The sequence below is a fragment of the Schistocerca cancellata genome, chromosome 4 (assembly GCF_023864275.1).
Source record: "Schistocerca cancellata isolate TAMUIC-IGC-003103 chromosome 4, iqSchCanc2.1, whole genome shotgun sequence".
In the NCBI taxonomy this organism is placed as follows: domain Eukaryota; kingdom Metazoa; phylum Arthropoda; class Insecta; order Orthoptera; family Acrididae; genus Schistocerca; species Schistocerca cancellata.
In genome coordinates, this window is record NC_064629.1 from 468,639,655 (window position 1) to 468,661,071 (window position 21,417).

Sequence of the window (21,417 nt, forward strand, 5' to 3'; positions counted from 1 at the left end):
TAGGCATTGTTGAAGTTGTACGGGGAGAGTACTTGAAAGATTCAATGAAAAACATAGTTAGAAATAAATCCCTAAATATTCCTTGACTGTCTGTCACCCTGTATACATGTGTGGTCTCACATCCATCTGCTATACCCTCGCTACGAGTACCAAATTCCCTTTCCCAATACTATAGAGGTGCTGATCATGCCTAGTATAGCCTCATTTCGCGGTAGTCCCCAATGGCACCAGTGCAGAGGATGCCCAATCAGCAGTCATCAACAGTACCTCCAGCTTCACATTGGCTAGCAATACAGCACTGTGAAGATGAGGTGAATCATGCTGCCACAACATCTCAGTCGTGCTCACATTGGTGCCACCAATTAGGGAGGCTATCTTACTCAGGTCACCACCTGTGTAGTAAGCCCTGTTTCCTATCCAAGCTGTTTCCTGTCGCACCTGCTATCAACTTTCACGAAATCGTTATACAAAGACCTTAAGTTCTCATATAATGTGATTCAGCCCACCACTCAGCTTTAAAATGCTGGTGACTTGTTACTCCTATTGTCATGTGTCTTGTCACTGAAGCCTTACACCTCTGCCATGACTGCCACTTAGCATCAGTACTATCTTCTCCCTAACATTTGTGCTTTTCCTATTCTTCCTACTCACGGGCAGAGTTTGTTGCACATTTCCCCTACTCCTACACTATTGTGAGGCACTTCTCTTCTCAATTCTGGCAGCTGGAACCTGTTGCTGATGAACGCAACAAAACTGTGAGACCTGCGAGACTTCTTACCAACTGCCAATTCCCAAAACGGCCGCCCCCCCCCCCCCCCCACCACCACATCGCTGCCTTCCTGCATCCTCATTAGCTGTCTCCTAGCTTGATTCAGTTCTACCTAAATGGCACAGACCTTCCTTTCCATCTCCTCTATTACCCTATTCCCACTGCATGTTTTGTGTTCTGAGGAGAGGGCCTGAGTGACCACTCCAGTGTTCTTCCCCATTACATTCTCCCCAGCTTACAGAACTCTACATATTTTCTAACTTGGGGAGATCAGTATGATATGTAGCCCCTATGTACTGCAATCAAAACATCTAAACATTGTGGTGTGGAATCTGTGTGTGTCTATGCATTGCTAGAAAATCTCCCTATGTACAAATTTTGAGAGTCCAGAAAACAAAAGTAGTTCCTGATGGACCACAATATGGAAATTGTTGACGAACTTTATTGTAAATGTGTTTCATGGGTAGTCATATAAACATGCAGGTCTGATAAGTTGGCTTGTGCATTCCTCAAAGCGCCTGGGTATTGTCCTGCTGAAATAGGGCATGTGGATTTGCCTATAGTTTTGACAGTACTTAGGATTATTTAAGCTCCTTAATGTTGTTGTTGTTCTTGTAGTTGTTATTGGTTCAGCTTGGTATCAAAATAGAGGAGTGAAGATGATATATCCCTCCAGTCAATGGTCCGTTTGTATTAACAGAATTATTTTTGCTGCATAGTTTGATATTGACGTGTTAGAAACTTTATAGTACAGGAGGAGATGAAAATTAGCTATGGTGAGTGTATGAGGTATACTTGGACAAAATATTGTGTTAATGTTTATTTGTTCCTGAAACACTGATAGAAAGTTAAAAACAAAATCAGAAACTTATTATTGTATTAATTATTTTACAGTCTGACTTATTGAAATATTATTTTTGTAGGTGGCAACAAATCCCAGGGGGGAAAAGGTACTGAAATTGGGAGACTTTGGACTGGCATGTCACGTTTCTGGACCATTGTACACTGTTTGTGGGACACCAACATATGTAGCACCAGAAATCCTTGAGGAAAAGGGCTATGGATTACAAGTAAGTAATGTCAAATGATTATTGAGGTTAATTAGCACAATAACATTGTTTGTTGAAATGTGGTGCTGCAGGTGTCACATCATCAGCCACTGGAATGTTTCAAAACTGTACGATTGATTGAAGTTTTTAATATTTGTAAATCTTGTCTCTGCTCTTTGGCATGTGTATTGAATAAAACTTTCTTAAAAATACTTCAAAAAAAAGTAAAAGGGCATCTGGTAGTAGCAAGCTAACAATTTGAAGTCAGCGTGGAATACTAAAAGTGGTGCGCACAAGGACTCTTTCATAGTAGGCTTCTGATATAGATACCTCTGTCCGAAGACCCGATGTGAGTTCTTTTCTATTCTGTGTGTGGATAATTGTCAAAAATATGTCTGCATTGTGAATAAATAAGCAGTTACATTGCAACTGAGGAAACATGCATCCATGGCCCTCCAGCTTGTGCATTTCTATATTTCTATGGCATTTTTATGGGTTCCAGACTATGTTGATAGAGCTTTCAAAATGACGACAACCTAAAGTTAAATAAGAAATGACCTATTAGAAGTGTCTGACATGGCAAGGGAAGCTTTCTTTGAGGTCACTGAAGGACTCTTTTCAGCAACAATTTTATGATCCTCAGTTGGGTTTTAATCTAAAGTCACATGAAATATAGATTGAAATACAATGAAACTAAGCAAATTTTAAATGTCCTTCAACTAGCCAGCATGTTTCAGTACGATACCTTTTACTCTTTTTGTCTCCTATTTGTCTCAGCATCGTTAGCAAGTTTCCCTATTCATTATATCATGTGTTAAAAGGGGGGAGAGGCTATTGTTAATATGCAATATTTAGGGAAGCCTTAAGTGAGCATAGGGTTTGTTATTCATATGTTAACATCAGTTTATTAGATAACTGGTTCTTGAACCTTGATCATTATGTTTAAAAACCCAGTTAGTCAGTCCTCTGTAACTGTGTGGTAGCTGTAGGCGTGAGAGTCATTGATTTGCAACTGATGTCTATTTGTTATGTTTGTATGATACAGTTTGTGCAAAACTGTGATTTAAATGGATATGTTTAGTGTACTCATGTCTGCTAGTAAAGTTTAAATTCCTGTGAATGTCACATGTGAACACTATTTCACTGACACTTGCACAAATTCTTAAGACATTCAACTTGTATGCTATCTTGGTTATTGTGTGTGACACACAGTATTTAAACCGAGCGAGGTGGCACAGTGGTTAGACACTGGACTCGCACTCGGGAGGACGATGGTTCAATCCCGCGTCCGGCCATCCTGATTTAGGTTTTCCGTGATATCCCTAAATCGCTCCAGGCAAATGCCGGGATGGTTCCTTTCAAAGGGCATGGCCGACTTCCTTCCCTGTCCTTCCCTAATCCGATGAGACTGATGACCTCGCTGTCTGGTCTCCTTCCCCGAACCAACCAACCAACCAACACAGTATTTAAGTACTGAAGTGGAATTCTTGTAATTTTTGCTCATTAGATATTTATTTATATTTTTTGGCACATTTTGGGGAATGATTCCCATTTTCAACTGCATTTTCTTTGTGACAAGTGGTTAGTAATGTAAAAGGAATAGGGATTGGCCAGAGTTCTGTGAGAGTTGGGTGGCTGGCAGAATACAATTATGTGAGGGATGGAAAAGATTGTGAGAAGGATATCTCTAATCTTCAGACATGATCATAGTCAAAGCCCTGCCAAAAGACATGGTTCAGTTGCTCCTGTGCGCAGTGATACTGGGTGATGGGGAGGGGATTTTTTTTGGGTGGGGGGGGGGGGGTTATGTTTCCCTTTTGTTTGTGGTGGTGGTGGTGGTGGTGGTGGTGGTGGTGGTGGGGGGGGAGCATTAGGGATTTGTGAGGATATTGTATGGGAAATCTGTTGGCAGCTTAAGTTTGGGGAATAGTGCTGTGTGTGAAGGCCTTCGTGAGACTTTCAGCATATTGGGCAAGGTAATTCTCGGCACTGCATCTACAGGTTGTCATCCTAAATGGGAGCAATTTCTTACTGTGGAAGAGATGACAGCTGTCAAAATGCAGGTAGAGTCTGCGCAGGATACGGTGGTCAATTCATAGTGGCCAGTTTTCAGTCAAAGCACAGGATGAGGGGTGGTTGTTTTTTTAAGGGGAGGCCGACAAGCGTTTTCAACCTTTCAGGTGGACAGTGCTGACAGAGTTGAGGCACATGCTTTGTAATCTTTCTCAAGCGATTTCACGGAAACTATTGGGTAAAAAAATTGACTTTACTTATAGGTTATACGTCAGATTCATGATGACATGCCCACCAATTCGTTAATTATATTACAATGAAATCCAGACCTGTAGCTGGTGAAAGGTGTTGATAAATGTCAACGGGGGCAGATACCATCTTCATAATTCATTAATGGTCATAGTTACTGTGATATTGGGTGGCAATATCTATCTGTCACCAATCTCGAGAAAATTGATCTAACGTAGCACACTTATTTGCGATCGCACCTTGCCAGTGATAAAGTCAGGGTGAAATATGCACAACATTCCTCATATTTCATAAATGGTTTCAGATATTGAAGTGAAATTTTGGCACATGACACCACGCAAAGAAGATAGTATTTTGTCATATCTTTAGTATGTAGAACTTCATTATCCACCATGTTATTCCAATAACTACAGACTTTTTCAATTAAAGAATGTAATTTTTAAGGGCCACAATAGCTGGTGAAATGAGAAATGCTCTGGGTTTTGGAACAACATAAGTGAAGACACTACACTTATTTTTGTACTGAGGATGTCAATTTTCATAAGGTACTGACTGCCTGGCTGTACTTTTCCTCAAATCCTCACTTAGTAAACCACGGTTTCAGAATTCTCTTGCAGTTGTGTCTGCACACCATGTTAGTGAGGTGAGACTGTGTAAACTACACTGTGTTTTTGGGAAAAAAAGGCAAATTTAAGAATGGCAACCACAGAAATGTGTAGGTTTCAAAATTCCCCACACATGACACTTCTCTGGAAGTTACAAATGGTTAACAAGCCATACGAAAATAAATTGCTATATTTTTATCAGAATTCTTTTTAGATACCAACCAAAGCAGAGGTGACAGTAGAACTTTTTGAATGGTCACCATTCAAATGTAGACATGGAGGAGCCTGACTTAATGTTACAGAAAATGTGAGCATAGGCTTCGTTTGGAATGGCACTTCCCCTCCAGGGCTCAGCATTTCCCCTACAACGTCTGCCTGTAACCCCAACCACCATGACTCTCCACAAGCATGCTTTGGTGTCTGCGCAGCATCTACTGGCCATGGCATTCTGTGCTGACTATATTCTGATTTTTAGTGGGCTTGGTATGGACGAAGGTATGGATGCAGTCATCATGGTGGTGGAGGACAATGTCCAGGAAGGTGGTACGTTGGGCTGAGGAGGACCAGGTAAAATGGATGGGAGACAAGGTGTTAAGACTCTGGACGAATGAGGATAAGGTCTACCAGAACTTTCCGTGTCATATTTGCATTGGTGGATTTATTTGATTTGTCACAAACTGTTTCAGAATTCATCAGAACTGAGTTAGGGAATACCAAAAGACTCTAAAGGAGTGTGGAGCAGCAAGGGCAGAGCCCACTCTTCCCAGTAGTGTGTCCAGTGCTTTAACAGCTGGATCCCTTCATTCAGTGAGCGTCTTACAGGATATATGGTGTAAAATAATTTTGTCATTATTTAGGTAGAAGGAGTGCGTCCAATAAATTACTCATTACAATAGTAATAGGTAGATTGTTATAGTATATTTGCAGAAATGATATTTTGGGAGCAAGTAGGTAAATATTCAATCATGTATACTGGAAGCAGTTTATGGAAAAACAGCAGCCAAATGAAGGTGTGAAAGTATATGTAGCTGGAAATGTGGCATTGAATAATTGTTCCTTTATAGTGTGATTAGGATGAAATGAACAAGAATCATTGAAGGAATATTTGCATTTCCATAAGATAATTATGTAACCCATTATAGAAGAATTTTCTAAAATTGTTATTAGCCGTCTGTGTAAAACTTGAGCTTTTAAATAAACAAGATATGATTTTTCTTTGTTGGACTTGGAATGTTTTGAAGTATAATTAGATTTTTTTAAAAATTCTTTTTAACCCTTTGACTGCTGTTGACGGATGAACTTGTCATGCTCTTCTGCTTCTCACAGTGCTGCTGGTGGGTTTAAGCATGGTCTTTGGATGTTCTTTGAGCACTGTCGACTGGGGTCTCCTTGCCATTCCGTGAGCACCAATGATGAGTATCATTGCGCCTCCACAGAGGTACCTGTGTTCTGTCAACAAATTTAAGCATACAGTGAATTCCCAACCTACATGTCAGCATTTCCCACAGTTGTGGCTACTAAGTTCTGTTAAGGTACTTCGTTGTGATCTCATTTTGCTACATTTGCCTTGACTTTGTCTTAGTGTTCATCAGGATTGGCATCACAATGTTTGTCTAATTAACTACACTGCTATGGAAGAGAGCGTGGAGATATTGATGAAGAGCAACAGTTTGGATGGATTATTTGATGTGCAAGTGATATTCCCTCCACAGATTCTAAAAGCAACATTCTTAAGCAATCTATGTCAGAAGGTGCAACACAAACAGTCTTATGTTCCAGCAAGAGATGTAATTGATAGTTCATCTGAATCCAAATAATGTAGATGTGATAGTGAAACACTTAAGAGGAAAACACAGTTGAGTGACACATTTGATGATTTGCCTTCAAGACCCAAGTGTCAATAGGGGAATGATCAAACCATTATATCATTCGTAGTGTTATATTCAACAGATGGTACTGTGCTAAGAAATACACAGACTGGAGGTTTGAAATGAAATGCTGTGATATCCATTTCATTTGTAATGTACACTAGAATAAAAATACAGTGTCCGAATAGACAAAAATAATAACGGCTCATCTGTTTATGATGAGGAACTGTTCATATAACATCAGAAAAGGTTCATACACCTTTATTTCCATTAATGGTTTTATTGCACAAGTGCACAAAAAACTACAATTTTTGTAAATTTCTGTAAACTGTTTGGGCCAATACGCATCTTGTCCTCCATGGCTGCCTATGCTCAAATTTTTGTGCCCATAAACACACAGGAAGGGATGAATGTTTCGGATTATAAATAACTGATTTCGAAAGCTCAATTGAAGTTACGAAATATTACCAACTGTACCACAGAACTATATCATCCATTTTCAGCAGACAGGAAGTTGCCGAAAATTAAAGAAATGCGTTAGCAAATTTCCTAAGGGGATGAGAGCTGTTCAGTAGATGTACTATTTATGTAGTATTCATACTAGAGACAGACAGTCTGTCCTCCTCCTGCCATTAAGTAAACAGTTAGCTAGCAAAAAAGCGTTCCTTAAACTACCAAATAAGTTGCATGGCACAGTAAAAGTGAAGTTAAAAAGGTTTCAGTGTGGTTCACAGTGAACTCCAGTAATTGAGAACGATGTCCCCGACAATCGGTGTATTTCATTCACTGTATAGAATAACAGGAAGCTCTTGACTACATAATAACCTAAAAGCAAGCTGTGTCTCTGATAGCTTTAATCCATCACACATGTCAACATAGTATAATCTGCACACAAACAGAATGTAACCATGAGTGTGTGGTCCAAAAATACCCAGTTAACTAAACTCGAATGTGTGTGTTTCTTTATTTTGTGGAGCGAAGAATATACGCAGTATAGTTGGTAATATTGAATAGTAGCTGTGAAGGAACACACAACAACTGATGTGTATTGAAAGCAGCACATATCTATTGGAATGGGTTACCAGAATCACAATAGAAACTGTTGAAGGAAAAGCCATCTTTAAATCTCTGCGAATTTGTAATAACTATTAAATTGCTGACAACCCTCAAAGTTGGAAACTAAATTTTACACTTACAATCATTTTCATATTGGCTACGACAAATCTTAGTGACAGAGAAATTGCAGCTAGCACTTCAGAAATAGTCAGCACATGGGGAGGCAGGTCATCCGGGTGGCTCTAGCACAGGCAGAAGCCCAGATGCAGCTACTTAGTGCAGTTAGACACATAAGGCAATAATGACACACTGCTCAGCTCAGCATATGCCAAGCATGTCTGCAGCAGCCAAAGGGTTAGTAAAATATAGAATTATTAGAAATTATGAAATATTTGTTATTTTATTTTCCAGATTGATGTTTGGGCAGCAGGAGTGATATTGTATATTCTGTTGTGTGGTTATCCTCCATTTGCGAGTCCTACAGGTGATCAAGAAGAACTCTTTGACCGTATACTGTCAGGAAACTATGAATTTAGTTCACCATATTGGGATGATGTATCAGAGCTTGCAAAAGACTTAATATCTCATATGCTTCAAATCCAGCCAGAAGTGAGATTTTCAGCTGAAGATGTATTGGATCACCATTGGATAAGAGTGAGTATCAACTTTTTAGATACAGTGAAAACCATTTATCATGAAACTGAGGGTTCCAAAATATATTTGTATGTTAAAAGAAATTTGTATAAAAGAATACATGTGGTGGAAAAAGTAATAATTATACTGTATTTTCAATCTCGTCATATTTTATCATAATACAGTAATTAGATTTCCTGCTACAATTTACTCTTGCAGGTACGCACTGTACATTGAAAGTCTACATACAGTGTACTGTTGTTTTTGGGGGAAAAGTCTGTTGCTTTTTGCAGTATCTTTTTTCAATATGAGATTTTCGCCAAATGTTTCAGTATGATCCAGTATCTTAATTAGCTGCGCCCCTCTGTTGGAATGGGTTACCAAAACCACATCAGAAACTATTAAAGGAAAAGCCATCTTCAAATCTCTGAAAATTTGTAATAACCATTAGTTTGCTGGCAACTCTCAAAGTGAGAAACTAATTTTTACATCTACAATCCTTTTCCTATTGGTGATAACAAATCTTAGTGACAAGGAAATTGCAGCCAGCACTCCAGAAATATTCAACACAGGGTGATGCAGATCATCCTGCATTTCAGATGTAGCAGGGACAGAAACTTCAATGTTGATTTCATCATCAAATTTGCATCATTGTCTATGCTGTTCTGAGCTCTGAATGATCACCAAACTTTGTCGTTATCGGCACTGTACACTTACCATCATAGATTGCGATAACTTCATCCAATGGCTACCAACTAATGTAGAAACCTTACCATATACTTCATTTAATATCGACTCAGTTTCAGTATGTTGCATTTCTGGAGGTGCCAAAGAATGTGCTATTTTGAAAAAGCCTGCATGGGGGAAACATGTTTCATTAGTAGTAGTCATATTCCATGCTGAATTTAACATGTGGCTAATAAACTAACAGGGAAAAGCTTTCTGTGCCTAGATTCTGAGTAAATATTTATAGAGCAGTAGCTTTGTTAGGAATGTTAGTAGTCCTGATCACAATCCAACAGTAACTAGATAGCGGGTTTTGTTGACTACCAACCATCTTCTGATCTAGATAACAAAAAAAAAAAAAAAATCCCTGTTCAGCTTGGCAACAGTTTGTAAGAAGCTACTAAGATTTTTAAAAACTTAAAATTGTAAGAAATATTTAAAAAATTGAATTCATTAAAACCTTTGTAATCCTCAGTTTAGATTATTTAGTTTGATGTTCCAGTGATCATTTTGCACAATAAATTGTAACAGTGTGGAACGAGTCATTTTACATTTACATTGCAATACATTCACATTGCAAATGAATTTGTTAACATGGCTGGATGCTGAACATTTATAAGTGAGTTAATCATTCCTAACCACCACCTTTCTGTCAGACTTTTATATCACTGGGTAAGTTATCAAAATTTTTTATTGCAGCATTGTGCACCCCCCCTTTTTGTGCTAAACGAAGATCATTTTCCTCCTGGTATTATCCCCTCAAGTGTCCCACAGCTCTTTTGTGGACAGGTGAGTGGCACACACGGGGCCCCGAGCTATTGCAACCCATTCTTCCTTCCCGGGCTGCATTTCCTTCACCGTGTCCCTTCCTCCCCATCCTTGCTCCTTCACTGCCCCCTCCTTCCCCTCTCTGTGTTCTACTTTATGTTGACCTGGCTATTCACATGGTTCTCTTTATTCCTTGTGAATTTGTTTATCTTTCCTGTCCTCTTTCATCCTTTTTGGCAGTTTGGTCCCCCCTTGGGGTTTGACCTCCACTTTTAAATTTTTTGTCTTTAGTGTGAACCACTTGTGGAAGAACTCCATCCCTAGCATTTACAGCGTGGACTCTTGTCCCCAATTTCCTTCCCCTCTTCAGCGCCATTCCACGCTGCTAGGTCACTAGCATGTGTAGCCAGTCCATGTCGTGGAGGCATTATGTACCCATCTGGCTGAGCCTTCTGACAACACAGGGATCACACTACTGATACCTGATCTGTTGCCTCCCTGCATATGCCAAGGAGTGGCTGCTTGTCATTCTGGAGCATTGGAACTCCTGGCAACAGCTGCCATGCCAGATGGCCCTTGCTGTGGCTGGGTGGCACCCATGGGGAAGAGCCTCTGGCCGTAGTGGAGGTATCAGGGCAGATTCTTGGTGCATGAAGCATACCAAGCTGCAGAAATCTGGGCGTTCTCAAACAGTCGTCTCTGAGTGGTAAAAGATCATTAAGTGCTGCCTTGTATGGCCCTGCAACCTTCCCTTCATTGGCTACATCTTGAGAGGAGAGCCAGGATCACCATCTTGGGATGAAACACTTTACCAGCTACCTGGTCTGTACTAAGACAGAGGGGCACACATTCACGGCTACAAAGCCATTGTTTTCTGTGGAAAATATAGAGGACAAGTTTGGCAAAGTGGAGTCTCTTGATAAGATGCGGTCAGGCTCCCTGTTGATCAAAGCTGCTTCTATCACCCAAACAGCAGCTCTTTGTGTTTGTGACATCCCAGTGTCTATTACCCCTCACCAGTCTTTGAATGTGACCCAAGGAGTGATTTTTCATAAGAACCTTATCCTGCAAACTGATGACGAACTCCAGGCTGATCTGGAGCAATGTAGCATTCATTTTTTAGATGTATACAGAAGGGTTGTAAAGACAACTGTATTGATAGTGGTGCCTTTATTCTTTCTTTCAAGGGAGATACCCTCGCAGAGAAGGTCGAGGGTATGTGTTATCAATGTCATGTGAAGCCATATGTCCCACCACCCATGAGTTGCTTTCGGTGTGTTTTGGGCATATATCTTCCCACTGTATGGTGGACCCTCTGTGTGGTGACTGTTGACTCCCACCCCATGAGTGAAGTCCTGTGTTATGCCACCTGTGTTTGTACATTGTCATGCCCACCACTCTACCCGCACGTCAGATTGCCCAGCTTAGATGTGAGAAAATAAGATCCAAAAAAAAAAAATAAGAGTGACTCCATGCAGTTCTCTTCCTTACGCCCTCCCGCTCTCCCTTCCCTCTCCCTTGCGGCTCCCACGCCCTCCCCTCCAGGTGCCGCTCCCCTTCCCCTGCTGAAGACGTGGCCCCCCTCTTCAGCATCCGCTGGTGATGGGGCTCCCTCTCCAGTCTCCGAAAGAGGAAGAGGAGGAGGAGAAACATAAGTCCCAGGACAAGCAGTCTCCTCCTTCCCCCCCTTTCCCCCCAGTGCTCCCAGAGGTGCTATCTCCCCCCTCACAACCTGTCTGACATCTTATGTGTGGATATCACCCCATCCTCATCAGTGACGACCACTGACCCTGTTACATGACCTCCCCTCAGCTTCTTTATGTCTAACCTGGACATTCGCCACACAATAATCCAGTGGAATTGCAACGGATATTACTGTTACCTACTGGAAATACAACTTCTTTTCTTTTAGTCTGTGTTCTGTCTTGCTCTTCAAGAAACGCACTTCCATGATGAGCGCTCTCCAACGCTCCATGGTTATCGGGCATTCTGTCGGAACTATGATGGCCCCAATATAGCATCTGGGAGGGTGTGCACTTTGGTTCACACCGATGTCATTAGTAACTGTATCCCATTTCATACCAACCTGGAAGCAATAGCGGTATAAGTGCAAATGCCCCAGCAATCACCATTTGTATTGTGTACTTCCTTATGTTGACCTGCCTACCTTAATACAGCAACTCCTGCCCTGTATCTCCTCCTCAGGGACTTCAATGCATGCCACTCCCTGTGGGGAATGCCACTTTGACGGGTAGGGGTTTTCTAACGGACCAACTTATTCCAGACTTTGATTTCTCTCTCCTCAATGACAATTCCCCTACCCACTTCAGTGCTGCTTGTGACACCTTTCCTGCTATCAATTTCACAATCTCCTCCCCTGCTCTCGTGACTTCTCTACATTTGTCACCACATGATGTTCTTTATGACAAAAGAACATCATGTGGTGACAAATGTAGAGAAGTCACGAGAGCAGGGGAGGAGATTGTGAAATTGATAGCAGGAAAGGTGTCACAAGCAGCACTGAAGTGGGTAGGGGAACTGTCATTGAGGAGACAGAAATCAAAGTCTGGAATAAGTTGGTCCATTAGCCGCCAATTCGTCTCCATGCTCAGTGCGTTTTGGAGTTCAGAAGTAATCTGTACTGATGGCTTGATAGTTGCTGGTCACATTGGCCTCACTTACATTCACGTGGGATGTAATGAACTCCTCTTATTGCTGAATGGCTGAAGTGGTTTCAGTACAGAGTTGGTAGCCATCTCTCATGCTCTTGAGCTTATCCATTCCTGAATTGGTGAATCCTTTCTCATCTGTAGTGACTCTTCAAGCAATTTACAAGCATTGAGGCTTGATCATTGTTACCTTCACCATCTATTGATCCTCACTATCCAGGATCCCCTTTTTGTTCTCAAACAATGTGGACACTTGGTGATCTGGACCCCAGGTGGTGTTGGGATCCTGGGGAATAAACTCACTGTCAGGCTGGCCAAATCGTCTACCAGCAAGTTGCCTCTTGATCTTTATTCTGGAATCTGACCTTTGATCAGTATTATGCTGTCAGGTTCTAAGGATTTGGGATTCAGAGTAACATACACCATCATTTCGAAACAAACTACAGGCAGTAAAGGAGACCATGAATTTGTGGATGTCCTCCATGTGGGCCTCTCACAAGGACTTTGTCCTTTCCCGGCTCAACTTTGGACGTACTTGGCTGACTCATGGTCGTATCCTCTGTTGCGAGCATCCATCCCACTGTTGTGGTGCCTGTGTGACGGTGATCCACATTTTGCTGGATTTTCCCAACATAGCCACCCTGTGGTGGACTTTATCTTCCTCACTCACTACCCCTGGTGTCAGCAGACGATGCCTCAATGGTTGATCTGGTCTTACAGTATATTTGTGAAGGGAGTTTTTATCAGTCTCTCAAAGGGAGGGCACCTCAGCCTTGTTGGCCCATTGAGAGGTCGGTAGGATGACCTGTTGCCACCTCTGTATAGATAGGCAGTGGCTTTTTAGGCTTGGTGGTCTGCCTCAGTCCCCTGTTGTTTTGCTCTTCTTCCCCCTTCTTGCATGTTCTAACTGACTTGATATTATTTCTCTGTTTTCCGTCTGCTAGTCTCTTCTGGGTATTTTTGGGTGGCTTGTTTCTGTTAAGTGGCTGGGGTATGTCCCCCATCTCACTTATGCCTATGGAGCCTCTGGCTTCTCCCTGGATGGGGCACCTCTCTTTCCTTTCCCCAATTTTTTATCCCTTGTTCTTTTCAGTAGGCTTTGTTGATCTTCGGTAGAGACCTTGGGGTTTTCTTTCCTTGGCTTTCAAGCACTGGGCTCTTCTTTGGCATGTAGTTTTGTTGACTTGACTGTTCCAGGTAGGAGGGCCTGATGACCTCGTAGTTTGGTCCCTTTGATCATCAGTCCAACCAACCAGCCTTCTGGTATTGTAATTATATACAACATAGATCCTTTTTAATTGCAGTGAGTTATTTATAAACTTCATGAGGGAATAAATATACTGCGAAACAGAAGTCAGAATGGCCAACTCCTTAAGTAGATGTCTACAAGTTGATTATAGATGAGCACCACATATTACTATCACAGCACTTTTTAAGCAGTGAAGACTGTTTCTTAAAGATAATTACCCCTGAACATTATTCCATATGTTGTTCTGGTCTTCAGTCCGAAAACTGGTTTGATGCGGCTATCCATGCTACTCTATCATTTGCGAGCCTCATCATCTCCAAATAACTGCTGCTACTTAAATCCCTCTGAATCTGCTTATTGTATTTGTCTCTCGTTCTCCATCTACAAATTTTAGCCTTACACTTCCCTCCAGTACTAAATTGGTGATCCTCTGATGTCTCAGAATGTCATGTCAACTGATTCCTTCTTCTAATCAAGTTGTGCCACATAGTTCTTTTCTCCTCAATTTTCTTCTGTACCTAATTAGTTATGTGATCTACCTATCTAATCATCAGCATTCTTCTGTAGCACAACATTTCAAAAGTCTCCATTCTCTTCTTGTCTAAATTGTTTATCTTCCGTGTTTCATTTCCATGCGTGTCTATACTCCATAAAATACTTTCAGGAAAGACTTACTAAAACTTAGGTCTATATTGGCTGTTAACAAATTTTTGTCCTTCACAAACACTTTCCTTGCCATTGCCAGTCTACATTTTATATCCTCTCGACTTCAGGTATCATCAGTTATTTTGCAACCTAAATAACAAATCACATCTTCTACTTTTAGTGTGTTTATTTTGTAACCTGATTCCCTCAGCATAACCTGATTTAATTCAACTACATTCCCATTATCCTTTTGACAAGTCCTCTGCTATCTTTGACAGGACTGGAAGGTCATTGTCAAACCTCAAAATTTTTCTCTCTTCTCCTAGACTTTAATCCCTACTGCATATTATTATTATTCAGGGTGTATACAACCCGGGACAACCGGGAGATCCGGGAAAAACCCGGGAATTTTTTCATCCAGGAGAAAACAGGGAAAAACTCAGGATATTTTTAGAATTCCAGGAATTTTTCATTGTTTTAGTTTTCAGTTAAATTTTTGTATATTGACTAGTAAGAACCGATACTCTAACAAAGAATATTACTGTATCCCGCTACTGCAGAATAATACTTCAACAATAAAACACAAACGAGAGATAAAAATGAAAATAACTAGAAATTGCAAAGGAAATGCCCCATATACAACAACCACCACACACAGTGCTCATGCAAGCGTCTGCCCATTGAAAACGTGTCGAAGGCTTTAGGAAGACTAAGCAGTGCTTCATAACAACAAATTGCTTCCAATGAGCGTGAAGTCACAACTGTTTACATTCAATTTGTTTTAGCAGTTACGCGCGGGCGCATGCGCAGTTGAGTCACGTTTGAATAGTAGATTCTCCCGCTTCTGGCTACAGGAAGTTGGCTGTTGGCTGTGCAAGCAGTCGCAGCAAGCAGCTAGATGCTACTAGGAAAAGGGGGCGCCAAATTCATATTCTTGAGGAAAAAAAATTGTTTCACAAAGCCCCTAGCACCCAGCGCACGTTTGTCTATCGATTATTCATATGATTTTGAAATGCTTCCCTGTTGGTTTTTGAATATTTTTGAACACATTTTAAGTTGATTTCTGAATGAACTTATGATTCAACTTTTGAATGCATGTATATTGTACGTGATGTCTCTGTCGGGAGAATCCTCGTTGCATCTAGAAATAAACTTTCCGCAGACGAAAAGAGGACGGGGCTATACAAGCTGAGGGAGTAAAGCCGAAAGGATGGATGCCAATCGCTGTGTGATTAAATGGTTGATTGGGTTTGCAAATGATCAGCATTGTTATAATTACTAGTGAAATCCATAGATTCAGACTACCAAAATGGAAATAAATGACTGACAGGAATAACAGGTGAGAAAGATTCCATATTATCTTCTCGGTGCATCCAAGAAAATGAAATTTTGACAGAAAATTTTGGGCCAGATCGCTACACTAGTAAGGACCAATAGGACAGTCCCCGGCTAGCAACCGCGTATATTCTATTCAGGAAGTAACGCGGAAAACGTGTTGTACGAACACGTAATAACACCTAACCGGAAAATAATTGCAGAATAATTAAACCTGTGATTCTGGCAAGGTTAGTGAAGATAATCGGCGAACAAATTTTGACAGTGGCAGCAATAGCTACAGAATTGGTGATGACAAGACTATTTGTTAGAATGAGAAAGGAGAAGAAACAGGGACATCACACAAATTATGGAAGAATAAGACGATTCCAAATTTATATAAAAATTTCGTAATACTACTTTTCGATCTCATGCTTGAGAAGCTGGTGCGTATGAATAAAATGTGAAACTATTTCCTAACATAAAGCATTTTGCTTGTAGTAGGCCTTATAGGCATTTGACATTGGTACTTTGTGGATTATATTCTGTTGTGTTATAGAAATGGCAATTTGTGCCAAAACAGTCTCGTTTATTTGGTGTGTTACAAAATTGCTGCCATATTAGAAAGGCCTATTTCGTTTTATCTAGCAGACAGTGACAAAATAGACGTAATCAGATCAAGAAACCACACCAGTCTTGGGTATTATGTGTATTAATAGCTTTTTCAGTATTAGATAACAACATTTCTATTTTTCATGTAGCAAAATGTTTGACGAACTTCGATGATGTAATAGATTCTTTCACAGAAAGCTGCAGCAAGATTAGAGAGAAAAAATGCTAGGAGCTAAGGTTTGAAAAAATGTGTAATTTCTTGCTTATCTCTTGTCAGTATTGGTTTTATATATCCTATATTTAATTTTATGTCACACAAAACAGCAAGTTATTAACTAATAGGCAATCAAGAGTTCAGATTTTCTGAAGAGTTCTTGTTCTCTCGATTACAAATAATCCCATCCGCTATTAATTGTGAGATTTTTTTTTTTTTTTTTAAGAGGGGCAGGCTGTCAAACCATCCGACTGGGAGCAGGAGAGGCATCACAGGACATTTCAATTTCCATTCTCCTGAATGTAGTTTGGACGTGCGGTAGAAAAATGCTTTATGAAGAGGCAGGTCACTGCACTTTGGCATACTGAAGACCAAATAATGTCTTATATTTCCTTGAGTACATATGTTTTATGTTTCAGACTTTTCAGAAAGTTGTGCGCTACAAGATGAACATATTTTGAAAATTCGATTTTTTTTAGTATTGACCCAGTTCGCAAGTGTCGTAGATCCGGGGTTGATGTGCAGAGCAGTCTGAGTTATAGTGGGTAGTCTCCACGTGGCCCGTGTTTACATTTAGTGATTTTGCTGTTTTCCCTTCATTTATCTCACGTTAAATGAAAACAAAACGGATATCTGTGGTCGGGAGCTATCAAGTGAATTAAAACACATTCACATAATTACGGTAGGCTGAAATATTTCATTAGTTTTAGATTTTATTTTATTTCCACCTTTTTGACAGTAAAGCATTAATCGCTTTGTGGAACAATGACGTTATCTTTGGCTGTTTGCTAGAGAAATTTGACTTTTGTTAACCTTTTCCGCAGAGACAGTCAATTTATTTGAAACGAAGTATTTAATTCCATATTATGGGCTAGTTTCAACTGTTCGCTGCATTTCAAGTGCATGTTTTCATTTTCTAGCACGTATGGCATTATGCCATAATAAAGAACCAAACATGATGTAATGCAGTACTGGTGCTCCAAGAAAATTTACACCCCGAAAATCACACTGAAAAGTTTAATATCAGGTCGAGGTCTAATTCATTGGAAATCTGGACATACAAATGTGCCCTTTAAGTATGCACTTTAAATATGCACATTTTAGTGTGGTCCACGAAATTCCGATGCTCTTGGAGTATCCTCTGATGTCTTGTTACTTTTATGACATAATGTATGATCTTTCAATGTTTTAGAAGTACTTACATACGGGCTTCCTACGTCATGATAGCTACCCAAGCGCGGTGTCGCCTGTTATCTGCACTCTCTGTCAACTGCTGAAACGAACCTATTTCTTAACAGGTCGCGGGAAAATATTGCAAATAGTGGTTTGAAAAGCGTTACTTTCAAAGTAAATATTCTTTTACATAAGTTGACCTATGTGGAAGAATGTATCATGAATTTATTAAATCACAGAGCGTTTGACTCTCATTTAAAAATCAACTCTTTGATGACGAGCCATTTAGAATAATTTCGAACCCTGAAGATCAGACATTAATCTCATTATTAAAAATTTTACTGGCACATATGTGTGATACATGTTAAAGTGTAACACGCGCAAAAATGATCAACAGTATATGCAAAAGCTTAGCTTCTCTTGCAGCTTATTAACCTTAGAGACCAATATTATATGTGACAGCTTTGCTTTTCTTGTAGCAACACTATGTATATTAATTTAAACTATTAACTTTCCCTGTTTGTGTGTTCGCGTTACTTAACAGTGATGTTGCTGTTGGCTGACTACATCACGTGTCCTATGCTCTGAATATCCGCTGTCATCCGTTGGAGAGATCACGTGACATGAGCTACGAACAGCTTACAAAAGCACATCGAAATCTCGATTTCAATGATTCGGAAAGTAACACGCGATGTTTGGTGGAATTCCAATGTATACTTTCGTAATACGAAAATACGCAGCGTACATGTTGCTGCACATCAAAGATACGTCCAAAATGTGTATTTTTCCCTGAGTTTCGTTTTCGAAAGTGCCGGGAAATTGTACGACCGTGTATAAAACCATAAGCACTCAAAGGATTGATAAGAGAAAATATACTGTCACCCGGGAGAAAGTGTATTTTTAACCGGAAAAGCCAGGAATTTTTTTTTCCTTGTCCACGTATACACCCTGTTGTTGTTGTTGTTGTTATTATTATTATTATTATTATTATTATTATTATTATTATTATTATTATTTTCCCATTACTGCTCGCTCAGATTGAATACTGTCAGGGATAGGTTACAACCCTGTCTCACTCTCATCTCAACCACTGCTTCCCTTCCACACCCCTCAAGTCTTATAACTGCCATCTCATGTGTGTGCAAGTTGTAAATAGCCTTTTTCTCCCTGTATTTAACCTCTATCTTCTTAATTTCAAAGAGAGTATCCCAGTCAATACTGACAAAAGCTTTCTCTATGTCTACAAATGGTGTAAACTTAGGTTTGCCTTTTCTTAAGATACGTTCCAAGGTAAGTTTTAGGGTCAGTATTGCCTCAAGTGTTCCTGCATTTCTCCAGTATGGAGTCTGATACTCCACCAGGTCAGCTTCTACAAGTTTCTTCATTGTTGTATAAAGAATTCATGTTAGTATTTTGCAGCTGTGATGTATTAAACTGACAATTTGGTAATATTCACACTTGTCAGCAATTGCTTTCTTTGGAATTTGAATTATTGTATTCTACTTGAAGTCTGAGGGTATTTCACCAGTCTTATCCTTCTTGCATACCAGATAGAAGAATTTTGTCATGACTGGCTCTCCTGAGGTTATCAGTAGTTGTGACTGAATGTATTCTACTCCTGGGGCCTTGTTTTGACTTAGGTCTTTCAGTTCCCTGTCAAGTTCTTCTCACAGTTTTGCATGTCCCGTGTTCTCTGTTTATATATTACATTTCATTAACAAGATATTACTAAGTGAGTGGTACAGTGTTTTGCCATTCTTTTTGTGGAATGGCGTGTCGTGATTTGAGGGTCCCTCTGGCAGTTAAGTTCCTGTGACCACTTCTTAACTGTGCAGCATTCTGGCAGTCACACCAACAGAGGGCACTGGTTACTTATTATAGCTTGTTGTTTCATCCATTTGGCTTCTTTCCCTATTTGTTTTATAATTTTGATATTGTTCTGTTTGCTCCATAAGCGTTTTCTTATGTATATCATTATACCGTATTTTTATCTAAAATTCACCCCAAGAGCGCATAGGAAATATTGTCACTTAGCTACCATATTTCCTTTTTAACAGTCTAACTTTAGTTGTGTTTTTAATTTATTGCATTTTACTATTGGTGAGCTCACTATAGGCTTTACATATTGTATTCTTTTTATTCCATACCGTACAGTTATTTAACTGACAAATATGTGTACACCAACATTAGCAGCATCTAATGAGCTTACGACACAAAAATTTTGTGGTTACTGTATAGCAGTTTATGAACAGTACTGCTGTTACCAGGCCAACTCCGTTGACACTGTGGCCTAGTGTATACAATATTTTAAATGTGTACAACAGTGCTAGGCTGATTTTGTGTTTATCTTTTGATGATGCCACTATGGCTCCATTGTATTAGGACATGTTTTTAAAACGGATGTTCCTCATCATGTTAAAGCACATTTTCCTTGTGTATTCAGTAATACTTTTCATTAAGACCAATTTTATTGTTTTAAGATGTAGACAATCCTATAGCTATACCTGTGTTTTTTTCCATGTTTTGCTGCACATCTGAAGATGGTAATTGCTGACGGAAACTGGTAGTTTAAGGACCTTACAAGTTCGTGGTCATTTATTCTGTATCTCCCTCTCCTCTTCATCTAAGTCCTTGTCCATTTCTATAATATTGCCTTCAAGTTCATCTCCCTTGTACAGACCCCCTATATACTCCTTCCACCTTTCAGCTTTCCGTTCTGTGCTTAAGACTGGTTTTCCATCTGAGCTCTTGATACTCGTACATTTGTCCTCTAGCCATCCCTGCTTAGCCATTTTGCACTCCTGTCAATCTCAATTTATAGACACTTGTCTTCCCATTCACCTGTTTAATTTGCTGCATTTTTATATTTTCTACTTTCATCAGTTAAATCCAGTACCCCCTGTGGTACCCAAGGAGTTCTACTGGGCCTTGACTTTTTACTTATTTAGTCCTCTGCTGCCATCACTGTTCCATCTCTCAAAGCTACCAGTTTGTCTTCTACTGTATTCCTTTCCCCTGTTTTAGTCAACCTTACCTAATGCTCCCTGTGAAACCCTCGACATCCTCTGCTTCTTTCAAATTATCCGGGTCCCATCTCCTTAATATCCTACCGTATTGCAATTTTCTGTTTTAATCTACAGTACATAACTAATAAAGTGTGGTCAGAGTCCACATCTTCCCATGGAACTGTCTTAAAATTTTAAATATGGTTCTGAAATCTCAGTCTTATTGTTATATAAATAAGCTGAAAACTTTAGGTGTGTCCAGGTCTCTTCCATATATACAACCATCTTTCATGAATCTTAAACCAAGTGTTACTGATGATTAAATTATGCTCTGTGCAAAATCCTACCAGGTGGCTTCCTTTTTCATTCCTTTCTCTAGCTCGTATTCACCTACTATTTTTCCTTTTCTTAATTTTCCTAAAATCAAATACCAGCCCCCTGTCACATTTCTTGTAACTTATCATGCATTTCTTTAACCTCTTCATTGCAGAGCCAGTTGGCATATAAACTTGTACTACTGTGGTGGATGTGGGCTTCTTGTACAGTTAGCTGTGATAATGCATTCAGTATGCTGCCCGTTGTAGCTTACCCACATTTCTGTTTTCCTGTTCATTATTAAACCTACTCCTGCATTACCCCTATTTGATGTTGTATTTATAATCCTGTATTCACCTGATCAGAAGTCCTGTTCCTCCTGCCACCAGACTTCTCTAATTATCTCTATATATAACTTCAACCTGTCCATTTCCCTTTTTAAAGATTCAAACCAACCGGCTCATTTAAGGATCTAACATTCCACA

At 39.8% G+C, this 21,417-nt stretch overlaps 1 protein-coding gene across 1 annotated transcript in view; it reads left to right on the plus strand.

The window, feature by feature from the left end:
* LOC126185020 (serine/threonine-protein kinase GL21140) overlaps positions 1-21,417 on the plus strand; it is a 221,129-nt gene that overhangs the window by 182,080 nt on the left and 17,632 nt on the right. The window contains exons 9-10 of the mRNA XM_049927744.1: positions 1,693-1,839; positions 8,021-8,263. Coding sequence (XP_049783701.1) covers positions 1,693-1,839; positions 8,021-8,263 — 390 coding nt within the window. The remainder of the gene's footprint in view (positions 1-1,692; positions 1,840-8,020; positions 8,264-21,417) is intronic.